The sequence below is a fragment of the Amaranthus tricolor genome, chromosome 3 (genome assembly GCF_026212465.1).
Source record: "Amaranthus tricolor cultivar Red isolate AtriRed21 chromosome 3, ASM2621246v1, whole genome shotgun sequence".
Classification (NCBI taxonomy): domain Eukaryota; kingdom Viridiplantae; phylum Streptophyta; class Magnoliopsida; order Caryophyllales; family Amaranthaceae; genus Amaranthus; species Amaranthus tricolor.
Window position 1 is genome coordinate 29,359,692 of NC_080049.1, and position 16,999 is coordinate 29,376,690.

The following is a 16,999-nucleotide window of genomic DNA, read 5'->3' on the forward strand; positions in this document are numbered from 1 at the left end:
GTTCATGTCAGGGGACTTTGGAGGTTGTTGCACTAATTGTATATTAAATCCATCTTTCATTGCCTCTTCTAAAAATTCTCTGTCATTATGTGCTATATGTGGTTTGGCATTGTCTTGTTGAATGTAAATATGCTTTGACAATCCTTCAGGCCATTTTGCTCTTATGGTTGGCAACACATTAGTGATAAGCATTGCTCTAATGTGCTCTTTCGTGATTGATTGTATTGATTTTGTTTCCAACTCCCCCATTTTCCTGTTCTTTGAGCTTCTTTTTGCTGGCTCCTGTGTAATAAATGGCCAAATGCCTATCTTACCATCAAAAAAAATCACCATCAGTTGTAAATATTGGCTTTGCAACAGCACACATAAACATGATTTTTGGAATGAACCTCTTTGATTGACACTCTCTATGTGGTTCTACTTCACCCGAAGCTAGATAATAACTCTGTGTATCTCGGGTTAGATAAAAGTGTTTTTCATCTATGTGAACAACGTTAGTATATGGCTTAAACTTGAATGCATCATTTTGTTCATCATATTCACATTTAGATAATGCAAAGCTTAATCTGTGTAACTTGTTGTTTTCATTGAAAGTCGGTTTGATTGCGTTTGTGTGCTTTCAATGACTTTGTTCTTCTTCCACCTACACACCGTTGTTAGTGACATGCTCATCTGCTTTGCTATTGAATGCTGAGTACCCTTGAGTTCATATTTAATGGCCTTAAACTTTTCTTCATCGAATTTGATTTTGTTTGCTGCTTCTCTGCCTACTCTCTTGCTGTTGAGGTTAATCACTGTGGTGGTGTTTGTGATCTGCTTCTTCACATCATTCCACAAACGTGTGATTGTTTTCCTACAAACTTGAAACTCAGACGCAAGTGCATTGATTGTGCCTAGCACTGGTTTGCCCTTCTTATTTAATGCAGACAGCAGCTTCTGCATTATTTGTGTTCTTAGTTGTGTACTTAGGTTTTTGGAAGGAGCCATTTTTTAGATGAATGTGTAATAAATGATCATTGTCATTGTCTATTTATTGTTTCTGTTTTTTCATGTAATGATTGAATTTTTTTGCTGTTTTACAATTTATTTTTGGCGCCTAATACCCATTAATCTCAATTTATGCCCCTCCTAGTTTGATTGCTGTGTGCTTTGAAATTTTGGTTGAATTAATGGCGCCAGACACTAATTTTCTTTTCTTGCACTGGCGGCAGTTTTTGATTTCCTTACTTTTGGACATTTTAATTTGGGGTTTCATATAAATTTGGGTAATGTGATGAATTTTTTCAATTTGAAAATTTGGTTGTTTATAATTTGGTGGCTATTTAAGAAATTATTAATGCGTCATTTTTGATAATTTGGAAAATTTGAAGTCAATGATCGCCAAAAAATTTGCACTCATATGATCAGTAACAACTGCAACTACACCGAAGCTGTTGAAGAATTGAGAAGGTTATCTGAGATACCGTAACTGATGTATTTAATTTTCTTTAGTACTCTTGAGAAATTTATATAATTTCCAAAAATTATTGTAAACGTAGGACTTAATTATGTAATTCCGGACTTAATTAGATGATCGGTGTAATTTTGGCCTTGTACTTGAAAAAAATTTCAGACTTTTGGTGCTAAAAAATCAGCTTTAAAATTGGGCTAGAAAGTGCTTGAAATTGGTGGGCATTATTAATTCCTTAATCCTTACAATTAAAAACCCATAATACCACTCTCTTTCCTACCTTTAGTGTCCCATTTTAACTCTTCTTAAAATTCGTAAAAACTCAAATGAGATTTCTAAGCTGAATAGGAGGGAGTATTAAACTTACATGATAGTGAACTTACATCCAAGTTGGCTTATTACCCTTTTTATTTTGGTTGTTCCATTGATATTGTTACATACTCTCCCTATCGCATCAATTTACTACAATAGGTATATAAAAGTCTCACCTTAATTTTTGAGTTGTAATAATTTCAATGGAAAAGTGAGAGTAATTTTTCATCTTAATTCTTAACCATATATTTCTTTTTCCCACTTGATATGGATTAAAACTAAGTTTTTTATTTTTGCTAATTATGATTCTCAAAAGCAACCAAATCTTGTTATAACAAAAAGTCAAGAATCTTTGCCGAAAATAATGTAAATTATGAACTTAATTTTCACCTTACCTTCAACATTAACGTATTTCCACCATTACTATTTAGACGTTTTGATTTTTTTATTTTTTCAATATAAATAGTTATGTCATAGAGCGATTTATCATTTACCATAAACCTAGCATTGATTGGGCAAATTATTGGCATATTAAATTATATGTTGATTAAAGAAAGAAGATTTGGCACCACCGTTGTCTCATTTACACCATGCCTATTGACTGGAGAGACGAAATGGAGATCCTGCTAAAATCTCTTTGTACAAAAGCACTTTCAAAAAATGAAGCTGATTTATTCTCTCTTATCATATTCTTTAATCTAAAATTCTCTCTCTAAAATCCCTAATTAATCGTGACAATGAGAGAAGGAAGGGGTTCCAGTTTAGTTTATCTGCTAATTGTTCTTTTCTGCTTAGCGGCCTTTGCTTTCTCCATCGCTGCCGAACGCCGCCGTAGTCTCGTATTATTTCTTTCTCTCTCATTGTGTTTACTTCTATTTCTTTTTTTATTTTCTGAATTCAGTTTTGCTTTTCTAATTTCTAGCATTATGTGAGAATTTAACTCTTATCTACTTTTGAAATTTCATTTAATTTTCAATTTGTTGTATTGATGTCATTGTGATTTATTTAGTACTTCTGATAGTTTGTACTGTGTAGCATTGTTGTTAATTGTTTAAACTGTCAATGGCTTATAATTCAAGCTGTAAATTGATTTTTAGGCTTAATTAAGCTTTTTTTTTGCATATGTTTTGTAATTTTGATGTTTAGAAGTAGTTGCATTCACGAATTTTGTGTTGTTGCAATGAATAGCATCGATCATACAAGATTTATGCCGCCATTAATGAAAGCAAGAGAATGTGCTTGCTTGGGCTAGAAAGTTGAGAATTGGTCACTTATCTCCTAATAAATTGTTATGTTGTCCATATTGTATGAGCTTTTGTTGAAAGTTGAAAATGCGTTTTTAAATGCATTTGCGATTGTGTGAGTTGTTCAACAATGGAGTTACATTAGTATGAAGGCTTATTCCTTGAGTTGCTGATTGTTTTTGGGATGGACTTATCCATGTTGTAAGTGATCCAAGCCTCCTAGTTTATGGACATGGTCCTAGACTCAATTTTACTTGTCGACGACCTCAATTATTTGCTTAAAACCAAATATGTTTTTCAAATAACCAATTAACCACCTATTGGTTGATAATGAAAAGAGTTAGATTAATCCTCGAGATGTGAGTGCATGGAAGCTTGCAGTAACTTACTGAAAATTAATAAAGTAGTCATCGTAAGGTGGCATTTAATAACTACTATGGTGTAACGTAAGAATATAATTGCTTCCATACTACTAGATTGACTGTTTCAGCATTTTCTCTCAAAAGGTATCCTTTGTTCAATATGTGATTGTGATTGTTCCACACATGAGACTTTGGTGACTGCGGAAACTTTGTGATTTTGTTATGCCACTCTGGATGATCAATGACAGTCTGACATCTATAATCGCTTATATTTTTTTATATGATAATGGCTTATAGTTGAATGCTCTTCGTTCTTCACTTTACCTTAAATATCTGCACGTTGGGTTCTTGACACTTGGACATAGTGAGGATTCTTGAATGTTGATTTGGTACAATGTTGAGATTTTTTTCATAAAATTAGTCGAGTCACACTTAGACCCATATTTGTGTCGGACATGGTTACATAGGTCCGAGTAATATAGGCTGAATTTGTATTAATCTTGGGCTTGATATAGAGTGGAGTGTCCTAAGAATTTCTATCGCGTTAAGTCACTAAGATACCCCATGGCTTCTTGAAAACATATGTTTTTGGATATTTACTCTAGACATTCCATGATTCTTAGTGTGTAGCATTTCCTTAATCCCTTTGCTCGAGTGTTTGCTCCATTTTCCATCATAGGTTATACCTTATTGTTTGTCTCATCTTCACTTTTGATACCAATAATGGAATTCATTTTTTACCTGCTTCATTTTTGGCCGTAATGCACTGTTGATTAGTGGCTAATGTATTTTAGGAGGTCTGATTAACAAAAAAGCTGAGGTCTTTCCAGGCCAGCAGTGGATTGCATTCATGTTATACCTGCCCATCTTTCCATTTTTGAGCCTAAAGACTAAAGCATAATCATTAATGATATGATGTTCATAGGTGAGGGCAAAAAGGGCATTGAAATACTTGATTATGTACTGCTGCTATTTGTGAACTGACTTCTAATATTGCTTGTGACAGGGTAATATAATCCTAGATGGATCCACTAATTCGACGTACTGTTCTTATAGTTCTGATGTTGCTACTGGATATGGAGTTGGCGGATTCCTTTTTCTTCTTTCAAGCGAGTCACTGCTTATGGGTGTTACCAAATGCATGTGCTTTGGGAGACCCTTGGCCCCTGGAACCAGTCGAGCATGGACCATCATTTATTTCTTCTTATCATGGTGAGAATCTCTGTTTTAAAAATTGTAAATGCCTCTGCAAGAAAATGTTACCCCATTTCATTTATGCCATTTGTCGTGCACGATATTGACGGATGAACTGAAGAAATTGATTCTGCCACTAGATTTTAACTATGGAGACTTATTGCTTTCGTTGTGAACACTATCTGCTATCTAATGGAATTTATTGGTTGATTGTGGCATGTGCTCTTCAGCTAATATACTCCCTTAAAAACTACCTTATGAATTTAATTGCGGCATATTCTCTTCAGCTGATAGACGCCTTTAAAAATCTACCTTCGAAAGTCCTCTACTGGGACAAAATTTGTTTCAAGCACTTTCTTTTAAAGAGTTGAGTAATAAATATCATGAATTTCTCATTCATTGTGAAAACTTAATTGGACTGCATATATATTTTTCAAAGTGAGAACTATTTGTCAAATTATATTTTGTACAAGAATATAATCGTTTCCTATGTATTGTTATTGTAAGCAAATCTTCACGTTGCCCCTAAAAGATTGCCTCCTATGACCAAATAAGCTATTACTAAAGGGAAAAATGGTCAAAATAGACATTCTTTTAGGGACAGTGGCAATAGTACTTTGTAGAGTATGTTAGCGTGTATAGTAATATTGGTGCAAGTTGAAAATATGCATTCATTGCTTAAGGATTGAAATTGAAACATCATTGTACTCATTGTAGCACTCATCATTCAGCTTTATAGAAATGGCCAGATACCAAATTTCATAGTAGCTCCAGTTTCTGTACTAATCTTTTTATACTCATCATTGTAGGACTCATCTTTTTTATAAGTATTAAATCAAACTGTCATGCCTGTGTCTAAATCTACAGCTGCACTGATCTTTTTTAGCTATGGTTCTATCTTGCATTCTTCTGCTTGAATGGATGGGTTCAAACCTGTCCGTATGATTCTTACTGCGAATCATAGGATGAAAATATCCACTAAGAATTTTGTGCCTTGGGCAGGTTAACATTTCTGGTAGCAGAGGCATGTCTATTGGCTGGTGCAACCAAGAATGCATACCATACCAAGTACCGCCATATGATCTATGCACAGAATTTCTCTTGCGAGTCTCTGCGCAAAGGTGTTTTTATTGCTGGAGCTGTGTTTGTGATTTTTAATATGGTCCTCAATCTGTACTATTACATCTACTTTTCCAAAGCGACGAGCTCACTGACAGAAGCTCACAAGGCAAATCGCTCCAGCTCGACTGTGGGAATGACCGGGTATAAGTAAGGCCTCTTGAATTTGAATGTTGAAATCATGTCTCCTTGAAGTAGAAGCTATAGATTATTGAAGTGTATCAAATGTACACTGTTTATCTATGATATGATGCAAATTACCAATCACTATTTTGTAAGATAGCGAAACAAGCTGTAGGTAAGTTGAGCTTTTGTCTGTTCATTATCTCCATGAAATTCTTATTTTTGTGCAAAAAGAATCAAGGAAAAGTCTGAATAGTATTATATGCATCTTCACATTCAGAAATTTCTCATGCTACACTCTAAAAAATTGATGTAAATGCTGACGCAGAAGTATGATGAAGAACTAAATTTAAGTGTTCCTAAGAGCCCTTAAGGTCAGCGCCTTGCGTGGGTCGATGGGTTTGAGCGTCTCGTTAGGGCTATGTAAGACAATTCTTTAAGGTGAATCGTCTTATAGCACCTAAGCACGCACGTTAGAGCATCTCAAAGTGTCTTTTCGTCTTAACCTTAGGAGAAGCCCATTTGATGTGGCACTATTCAATGTATTTTCAATTTCACCTTTTTGTTATTTTTCTTTTATTTTTAAATTTTTTAAGTTTCTAATTTATTTATTTAGGTTTTAGGATGTCTCACAAGTCACACCTAAAGGCTAGCGTTTTCGCCTAGATCAGTCGAGGCTTTGAATAATCTAAGCAACTTAAAAAGCCATTAAAATTCAGATAAAAGAACACCAACTAAAGACCTTTAAGAACATATACTTATTATTGTTCTTTCATGGCAAAGGCATAGGACAATTATACACACTTATACGTCACTAGGTTAATTAAAGATGGTGTACTGAGTGTACACACTTATACTCCTAGTGACATATGGTTTTGGATGTTATCTTATTGATTTATGAAGTGTGCGCATTTTGTATTTTTAATTGTATTTTGATTTTGACAATAAGTCTAACTCAAGATATTATCTGCTAATTTTTATTATATATAGTTAGTTTCCAATAAATTAAAAAAAACTCAAATCAAAATACGACAAAATAATAATAAAAAAACTGATAAAATACTTATTTTTTAAAATTAACGTATAAATACTAAAGATATTCCGTCAAATTTTGTGGACAGGGTGACATATTTGCCCATTAATATTAGTTGCCCCATTGACTCACTAATCACTCGGGAGTACTGAGTACTTGAGTAGGGAGTAACCCACAGATCACAGTAATAGTATAAACTCCACAGATCTTAAGGTTAGACCCCAGCATGTGGTTTGGCAGAAATCCACATCCTACAGATGCGCAAGTCAGATATTAATGTCTCGTTTAGTTTTACTCTCATATTGATGCATAATTTTAATCATAACTTTGTTTATTATATTATAAATTATGCCTACCTAAAAACTATAAAAAGTTAATAATATAAATGTATGCAATATAATACACGATTCAAACAAGATTATATTTGACTATATATTTTTTTACATATTGTTAGTAATATTTAAAATAAGCTTGAAAGATACAAACTGAGAGTGTTTAGTGTATAATTACAGACCATAAAAAATTAATAAGCCTAATATAGATGGTATTTTAGAATGAAAAATATATAAATAATAAAATACTAGAGTAATTTATAAATAATGTCAAAAAAATTGAAACATTAGATCGGAATATGAGGGAGTAAGATTATTCTTTTCTAGAGAAACGAGTATCATTTCAATTTGAGAAAATATCACTTTCCTTAGAAAAGTTTTTGAATTCAATTCTCGCCTAAATCTTCTTTCTGTTATTCTACCTTCTAATCCAAATTAAAATACTTCATCCATCTTTTTTACACCTTTTTATTCTTTTTGTCCCTTTGAATCTTTTGAGTCTCATGTTGTAAATTCAAAAGAAAAAAGGATGAAAGAAAGTATTCTTTATGTCCTACGAAATTTACTCACTTTTCTTTAAAGCCCGTTCTATCAATTTGACCTATTTTTATTTTTGACATTTATACTATAGTCTATAAATAATAATTTATACTATTTAACTTACATTATAACTTACATTTTTTTTCTTTAAACATTTAACTTACATTTTCATTTCTGCCTGTAAATATTAGCTTGTACTATCAATCCAAACAAAACTAATTATACTATTCACCTGCAGACTTAATATCTATTTTAATTCTCCACCTCTTAATTTTTTTGTAAGAAAGGGCAAAATCATGACTTTCCTGCAACTTATCTACTACTGCTACTGGTGCAAAAATATTTGTGCGCAACTAAAAAAACTGAAAATAGAAGTATTTTTCTTTTCTTGGAATCTGGAGCCCCACAAAACTTAATAAATGGTCCTCAAGGCCCAAGGGCTTCATATTTTCACTGGCCTATCCATCTATATTTATTAGTATTACAAAGAGTTCAAATAAAAAAGCAGCTTTTTTGATACAACTTGAGTACAACAACAAAAACAGCTGCATAGTAACAACTATCAAAAGAACACCCATAGAGTACTAGAATTACAGTAGATGAAATTTTTTCTTCCCTCATATTCACATCAACTCAAGAAAACAACCCAATTTCTTAATCCAACCAAACTTATGACTTAACAAAACCTAGACTCAACTTCCCAACCTTTTTATTTTAGTCAAACTACTTACATGAGATTTTTACTTACAAAAGGAACCTCTTTAAACTGCGTATTTACACTGCAAAATGACAACTCTTCATCTGAGAAATTACCAAAATTCTTCTCATGCTATCTTTTTCCCTCTCTAAAAATGTTATATTTGCCTTAAGGCTTTTGTTTTGATCACTATATGTACTCGTTTTACTTATCCAGGTGATGAGTTCTAGGCCAAGGCAGGGATGCTGCAGTTCCTACGGTCCCTGTCAAGGCAATCAAACCCTTCAACTCTAACTGCCGGATTATTTCCAAAATTCGCCCTAACACATCCGCCCTTTCTTGAGGAAGAGTTTGGTGAAGACGCAGACCCTGAAACAGGCTGAATCGGCGATGATGGCAGTGGTGAGAATGGAGGAATTAGTTGCTTTTCCTCCCTGAATCGCACATCCTGAATTAATGGGTTAGAAACTCTACTTGGAGGTGACCCGCAAAAAAACGGGGGTGATGAAGCTACTTGAGTGCTTGATCTCTCAGCACCGTGAACACCCTGTGTCAAACACAGCTCACTTCTGTTAACACCCATCCATGACTAACTATACACAATCTTACTAGTACACAAGTAAAAGTAATTATCTTCTCATATAACTTAACAAGCATATACTTCACTTAGTTTCTATCCAATTTAAATCAAGGGCCACTATTGCTAATTGATTCTATTGAAATCTCTTTTTAAGAAAACATTGTTTATAACGTGCCAAAAGGTAATGTTTAACTAGTCAACGATAAATCAAAAACACAATTAGTAGCAAATTTTAACATAACAAGAATAATTTAAGACAGAAATGAGTATAATATTGACAGATTACTAGTATTCCATTAAAAGAGGTTCCTTTCATCTTGTCCTATACCATTACTCTCTTCCATTCAAAATTTAAAATGTACTAAAAGATTAGCAAGTTGCGTGACACTGACAAGTAGGTTGGCCCCCTTTTTAGCTCATCAAAATTTGCTTTACAACAAACTCAGATCTCTCTTCCCTTTCAACTATCATCAACCACACATCACACATCATTCTTTCCTATACTTATCCTTAAAAAGGATCCCAATCCAAGCTTAAAAACATGGAAACATACCAAACCAAAACAGCTTCCTCATAATTTCATAATTAACTTTCCAACAATTTTTTCATTATAACAATCTAACATCAACACAAAGAAATACTCGGATTTGCAATGTTTACATACCTTACTGAGGATGATGTCCAACAGTTCAGACCCAGCTCTGGAATCAGAGAGCTCAGAATGATGCCTGTAAAACATTTATCAAATTTAAATCAGATTTAAACAACAAATTCAAATCAAGAATATTCTAAAAGAAAAAAAAATTAAAGAATTTGGTGATAGGAGTACATACCCTAAGTACCAACGGTGAGGTCTAGAAGGGTCGTTAATATGGACACCGACACGGCGAGGTTTAGGACAAACGACTAAATCCCTACGGTCAGTTATAGATACAAATCCGTTCATCTCTTCACGAGATACGACACCGTTTTGCTGCATCCCACAGAAACTCATCTTTCTGATTCGGTCCTTCTTCTATCTATTTCTAATATCACCTGATTAGTGTATGTATTTACGCTGTATTTACACGGAACGTGAAAACGAAACACCTGCATAAATTACGAAATGCTACATCTGTTAATTGCAAAGTTCATGTTGTATCATCCCTAAAAATTCAACCGGAAAAATATGAGATCTCGAAAGAAATTATCGGAATGTCAAAACTCTAAAAGTGAATTAAAGCTTTTATATCCAAATACTCGCTCGATTTCCTAATATTCTTCCTATTTACTTTTTAATTTCAACTCTTAATATCTATCTTTAAATACGCATTATAAAAAATATATAATAAAAAATATATTTTAAGACGAATATAACAATATATTTATCATTTATTTATGTTTTGAAAATATTAATCAAATTACTCTCCAAAATAAAATATTTTAAATGAAAGAATATTAGGAAACAAAGGACAGTAATATTTATGAATCCACTAATTTAGATTTATGAGTAGTAATTTTCCGACCTAGTTAAAACATAAATCAAAAGGGGAAAATTAAGAGATTCAAATCAGAGATTTCACTGGATAAAACACAACAAAACGAAGTTTTCATCCTAGTTGTAGCACAAATTCATCAAATCAAAGATCAAAATAGGAGAAATTAAAGTTCTAAAATTAGGTCAGGAAAAATGTATTAAATAAAATCAAATCAGAAATTCACCAATAAAACTAGTAAATCAAGAAAAACAAAAATAGAAACTTGTAATAGGAAAATTAGAAAAAAAGGAAATTACCAGGAATGGCAGTGAGAACAGGAAGAACAGCTATAGCTGATAAGGAAGAAAAAGACGATGAATTGAGATTAATAGGAGGACATGAAAGAAACGAAGGCCAAAGAAGTAGGCGAGAAAAAAAGAAAGTGGAAAGTGGGGGGTAGATGAGTTATATAAAAATTAGAGCAGGAGACAATGGAAATTTGATGAGAGAGAAATAAGGCGTGTTATTGCTAATTTATTTTTCATTACTAATTAGTTAATTAATTAAAAATGATAAATAGAGCCTTAAGGGTTAATATGAGAAAAAATTTTGTATTTTATTTATATAACTTTTATTATTCTTGATTTGATTTGAAAATATTCAAGTATAATTATATTTTATTAATTTATTATATTTTTTTTGAAAAGTTAACATAATTATATAAAATATTAATTATTTTTCTAATTTTTAGTTTAGATTCTTTTGAAAAGTTAAAATTATTGATAGTAAAGATAATTTGTTCATTTTTACACACAAGTCTAAGGGCTGTAAATACTATCATCCTTATTTAATTCATTAATTATAAATTCTTGTATGAGAGACAAATCTTATAAATGAGTTAAATTACCCAATTAATACAAATTATTAATATATAAATTTCTTATTTAGAATTTGTAGAGAATATCTCATAAGACTATAAGAGCAACTCTATCAATTCATCACATTTGCTAGAAGTATAGAGAATGATAGAAAACAAACGAAAATAATATATTACCTGAAAATAAAAAAATAAAGATAAAATAAATAATTAAATGTGTGTATCATAATAAAAAAAACTCCTAAATAGGGGCTAAAAATAAAAAAATTGCAAATTTAATTAGATAAATCAAAATTTAAAAATCAATAAAACCCCCGAGGAGCCTATAGCATTTAGGGCACTTAAAAAAACTTAGCCTATAGGAATCAATAAAGAAAAAAGTGAAAAATAAAAAGGAAATAAGAAAAACAGCTGCGAGTCTTGGGAGTTGTAACTTTTTCATTGGTAGAATATTTTATGCAAATAAAGATGAGATTTTTTGTTAAGATAATATTTTGAATTAATAAAAAATTCTAAGATTTTTTTCCTGTATGAATTATTTAATTTTATTTTTAAAAAACTATTCATGCTGGCGGTGTCTTTCGCTGCTCCACACCGAATGACAGGAGGTTCCTAACCGTTAGGTACTTTTTTTTTTTTTGTTTGATGGAGATTTTTTTTGGAGGATTTCTTGGTTTTTGTATGAGCGATTCCAAACATGTAAATTGATTTGAAAGGAAATAAAGATCGACGGTTGTAAGGATACAATAATTCATAATCATGGTGAATTCGTAAATTACCACTAAAATATAAGAATTATAATAATAAAATAAATAAAATTAAAAAAAAAGTAAATTAAAATAACAAAACTCTCACCCTATTAAATCTCATCACATAAGGGTAGTTTATTAACTTCATAAATAATTGTTATTTACTAAAACTTCCTCGAAATGATAAATGATAAATTAGCTTGGTAAGATAGTTTATCGGATAATTTTAGTTTTTTAGTGTTTGCTATTTATTGATCCTATGTGATCAAATGTCTTATTTGTATTTTGATATTACTTATTAATTATTTTTGTTTGTCTTTTATTTTTATTCTATAAATTAAATAAGTAGGATCTTATTTGATTGATTTAAATGTAAATTTTTATTAATATTAATTCTTTATAATTTATAATCAAATAATATTATAGATATTTAGAATTGAAATTGTGCAAAATCAAATGAAAAATAGCTATTAATTAAAATAGTGCATAGTCAAGTGTATAAAATCCATCTCGATTATGTACATAGTCATTGTATGTATTGTAATTAAAGGACTCCTTCCACTTGCATATGTTAAGAACTCATACTAAATCAAGATGTCCTTGGTCATTAGGCATACTTGGTTAAAATTTGGTAAACTCATGAATTGGATGATATGGTGTTTAGTTCTTAAGTTGCAACACTTGTTCCCTCTACATCAATAAACACATCAAATCACTAATGATGTTAGATTAAAATTCATTTTGATCCTCCTTATAACATTTTTTAGAATAAAATAGTGAAGATTAGGCTTAAGATTCTTTCCATATGTTAAAGAGCTTAACAAGAAGCCCAAAAGAAAAGCGACAAGTCGCCTACCAAAAGCCACGAGTCGCGGTTGAAAAACTAGAAAAGTAAAACGAGTCAGAAGAAAGTGACGAGTCATCGCTTTTGCCTCTTTAAAAAGCGATGATTCATCGCTAATTTCTGGAAATCACAATCTTAGCTGTGGCAGAAAGAAGTGACAAGTCACCGCTTTTTAAGCTATGAGTCACTGATTTCTAAACGCCTACTCGTTGTATAGCTTTTAGAGTTGTTGTTTTGAGTTAGTGAAGAAGCAACATATTGCCACCCAATAAGTGACGACACGCCACCTTCCTATGCGTGCATCCGTTGATTTTGAAACACCTTTTAGTAAGTTTTTTTATTTTCTTTTATTTATTTTTATAAGATTTGAGGTTTCTTTTTCCCTAAATTAACACTACACATAAAAGGCTTTAGCAAAAAAAAAAAAAACTTATTACACATATTGAAATTCCTGTAAGCTTTTTTTTTTTATGCTTTCATCTTCTATCTTTTTTATTTGAAGTAATTAAGTTATTAAATCTAATTTTAATAATGTTTGCATTTTTATGTTCAAGTTCTTGATTTGATTTTATCATTAGTTGCTATTTATTTTCATTCCTTCTATTACAATTGATGTCTATAAACATGTTTAGGGTTTTAATTGTTAGTTCACTTAGTTCCATTTCTATGGACATGATTAGTGAGGGAATCGAGTATATTAGCTTCTATATATATTACATACTCTAACAGATCTCGATTCGATTATGGACTAATATTGCTATAAAGTATTCATCAGGAATCTTTGATCGCAACCTCTTTTATGCATGCGTATGAGTTATCGTCTTTCTTTTTTTTCCAAACCCTAATTATAGTTTTCCTATGAGCGAGATATGTTGGGTGTGATAATTTTAATGATGAGTCTAAAATTAAATGTTCTTTATTAAACTTATTAATATGAACATACATATGATTTTGATTGCGAGGGAGACTTGATAGAAAGAAAAACTTGGTAAACCCGGTGAATAAACTACCATTACTAATAGTAAACAAAATATATTTGTTGTTGATGAGTTTAATTCTACTATTTATTCATGTCTATCAGTAATGGGTTGTTTACCCGGTGAATAGATGAAGCAATGTCCCTTATAGAATATACAATTCTATTTCAACGCAATTGTTCAATTCACTTTTTGCACTTAACTTGTACATTTTTCATATTGCAGATATTTTTTATTGTGCATAATTAAAATTTATAAAATATTAATATTAATAAATTATACATTGATGCGAATCAAACAAAATTTCATTTGTTTATATTTTAACTTATCAATTAAAAAAAAACACATATTATAAGTGATTGTTGAGAAGTAACAAAAAAAAATGAGATAATTGCATTGGATTGGAAGCGGAAGTATAACCTATTTTGAGGCTTCAGTTATTAGTCTGAGTTGGTTCCTTGACATTTAAGAACACTATTAGCTAAGGAGTGATTAGTTCATAAGTGATTGGGGAGCTCCACTTATATATTGTCGTATACTTGTATATTCATCTTTTATTTGAATTTATAATTATATATTACGAGAGAAAACAACATTTTTAGTATCACAATCAAAAGAATAGAGAGATTAATTGTTATTTAAAATTATATCATAGCTAGTAATTTTTCACTTGTATATTAAAAGTTGTCTTAATGACGTTGATTTTTTAATATTTTAGATTTTAACCAAATGAATTAAAATGATAAATTGAATTTAATCAAGGAAAATTAGTTTTTAATCTGAATGGCAAAAAAATTAAGTCTTATATTAATTGGAAAACAAGTAACATTTCTCATAAAAAGTTATAGATTCTATCATTCCTTAGCTTCTTTGTTGAGGCTTGAACCCGAGTGACTGCTATCATAAATTAAAACCTCTACCAACTAAGCCATCAAACTTATCAGTTTGTTAATAAATACGGATATATGTATAAGTTAAATATTATCAATTAACAAGATTGACTTAATATACATCCGCATCGGAGATTTTTCCCATCCTCAACCTATCTTTTAATAGTAAAAAAAAAGTAGTTGGCAATGATAAAATCTTGGAGACGCAGACACGGTCCACCAGCATGAGCAAAAAATCATATAGAAGATGAGTGGTACCCAATTGAGCCTGCATACTCCATGCAGTGGGCACCATCACACCAGACAATTGTCTACTGCTTAGTCGTTCTGAATCTTTTCATATCTTCATCCTTTATCAATATCAAAGCATGGAGGCTGGAGCCATTCAGGATTAACTCCACTTCTTATATCAATAAATTAAGTGCAACTTTTGTTGGACCAACAATTGAAGTTATTGTTATGACTTCAATGGGTGTTGAAATACTTGAAATATTTGCTATATTTCGATTATTTATCATTTAAGTTTATTTTATATATTATGGCTAATATATAAGTAAAAATATAATTAGTGAGATCTTGTTTGAATCGTCTAATCTCATACTTTCATAATATTAATTTTTTTATAATTTTCTAATGTGTATAGTTCAATATATAAATGAACAAAATAACACATTGAATTGCATAAAAAGTTAAATGTAGCAAGTTTAATGAACGAAGGAGTATAAATTATTTTATATGCAAATAATTTATATGACTAATTTATTTACAATATAAAAAACTTGACATAATCATACAAGAAAAAGAACTTGACATCTAATAATTAAAATGATAATCATGTTTTACTCCCTAGTCATTCATCAAAAGGAAATTTATAGCGTTCATAATCCATTCTATTTGGAAATTGGAACCATTCAATGTTAGTAATGAAGTATATAGAAATAGAAATTAGATTATTTTTAATTTTCGATGTAATTTACTTTTATTTTAAATAATAAACTTCTTATATGCCTATGAAATTTAACTTTACTATCAATTTACACTTTAATCTATAAAATTTTAATTTTTTACATTATTCTATTCATTTTTACTAATAGACATTTCCTACTAAATGGAAGTGAGTCAAAATGTTCGACTAATTTCCTACTGCACGATAGTCAACCGGTATTTCTAACTATTTCTCGACTGGTCCACGTTAGTCGGAAGTCGGAAGTCGGAACTTTACAACAAATATTGTGACTATTCTATTAGTCGAAAAAAATTAAGACATTAAACAATAATCATAGTCAAAATATAGTCAAAACTCAAATATTTGGAGGGAATTTCGCTGACAACTAAAGCTGTTTATGGGCGGGTTTGGACGGGTAGCGCACCGGGTAGTACCTAAAAACCCTATCCGTGGACTCAAATATTCAAAAACCCACCCGCATTTGTAGTCATATTTTTTTGTCGTTATACTCCCACTTTTAAAGCGGACGGAACCCGCGAGTAGGCGGATATTTCTTATATAAAAATTAAAAATATAAATATTAAAAAAAGTTAGTTGAAAAAGTATGGAGACCACAACTAATAAAAAAAATATTTTTATAAAGTTAGTGGGAAAGATGTAGGGACCATAAGAAATATAAAAATATTAAAATGAAGACAGTGGAAGATTTGTGGGACCATAAACATTACTCCATTAAAATATTAAAATGAGGATGAGTAAGGTTATTTTGTCTAAAATTTGTGATATAAATGGAAAAATTCTTTATGGGAACAACAAATGAAACACCTAAAAAGAAGGGTGGAAACTTCTTTAAGTTTCAATAACAAGTGAAATACAATACATTGTCTAAAATACTCTAAATATATATAAAGTTTCAAAATACTCAACTTACATGAATATTGAGTATAGACGGTGGAGTCGGCTACTTGTTTGAACTTTGATAGTCGACTGCTTAAGTGCTTTGAGGATTAAAAATATTGAATGTGGATGCTAGAATTAGAAACTTTAAAGTCTAAAAGAAGCAAACTCTTGGTGACAAAAAAAAAAAGCAAACCCTAGGGCCAGTACAAGAGTAATAACCTAAAGTTGGGTATAGGTATTAATTACTAAGGTTGGGTATGGGTTATGTAGTAGTACTAGTTTAATAATTAATAGAGTTAATTATTTAATAAATAATATATTAAACTAAGTGGGCGGGTAGGTATACCTGTGGGAATTTTTTTTTCTGTTGCTA

The 16,999-nt window shown here is 30.8% G+C and overlaps 2 protein-coding genes across 2 annotated transcripts; one reads left to right on the forward strand and one right to left on the reverse strand.

The window, feature by feature from the left end:
* The first annotated feature begins 2,294 nt into the window (after positions 1 to 2,294).
* On the forward strand, positions 2,295 to 6,143 carry LOC130807483 (uncharacterized). Its single transcript, XM_057672697.1, has 3 exons — positions 2,295 to 2,601; positions 4,375 to 4,580; positions 5,565 to 6,143. Exons 1-3 carry the CDS (start codon positions 2,500 to 2,502, stop codon positions 5,833 to 5,835), a joined length of 579 nt encoding a protein of 192 aa, XP_057528680.1. The 5' UTR covers positions 2,295 to 2,499; the 3' UTR covers positions 5,836 to 6,143.
* Positions 6,144 to 8,156: 2,013 nt separating this feature from the next.
* On the reverse strand, positions 8,157 to 10,930 carry LOC130807484 (uncharacterized). Its single transcript, XM_057672698.1, has 4 exons — positions 10,761 to 10,930; positions 9,820 to 10,075; positions 9,651 to 9,714; positions 8,157 to 8,953 (listed from the first exon to the last, which is right to left on the reverse strand). The coding sequence occupies exons 2-4, from the start codon at positions 9,978 to 9,980 to the stop codon at positions 8,633 to 8,635; spliced, it is 546 nt and encodes a 181-aa protein (XP_057528681.1). The 5' UTR covers positions 9,981 to 10,075; positions 10,761 to 10,930; the 3' UTR covers positions 8,157 to 8,632.
* Positions 10,931 to 16,999: the final 6,069 nt, after the last annotated feature.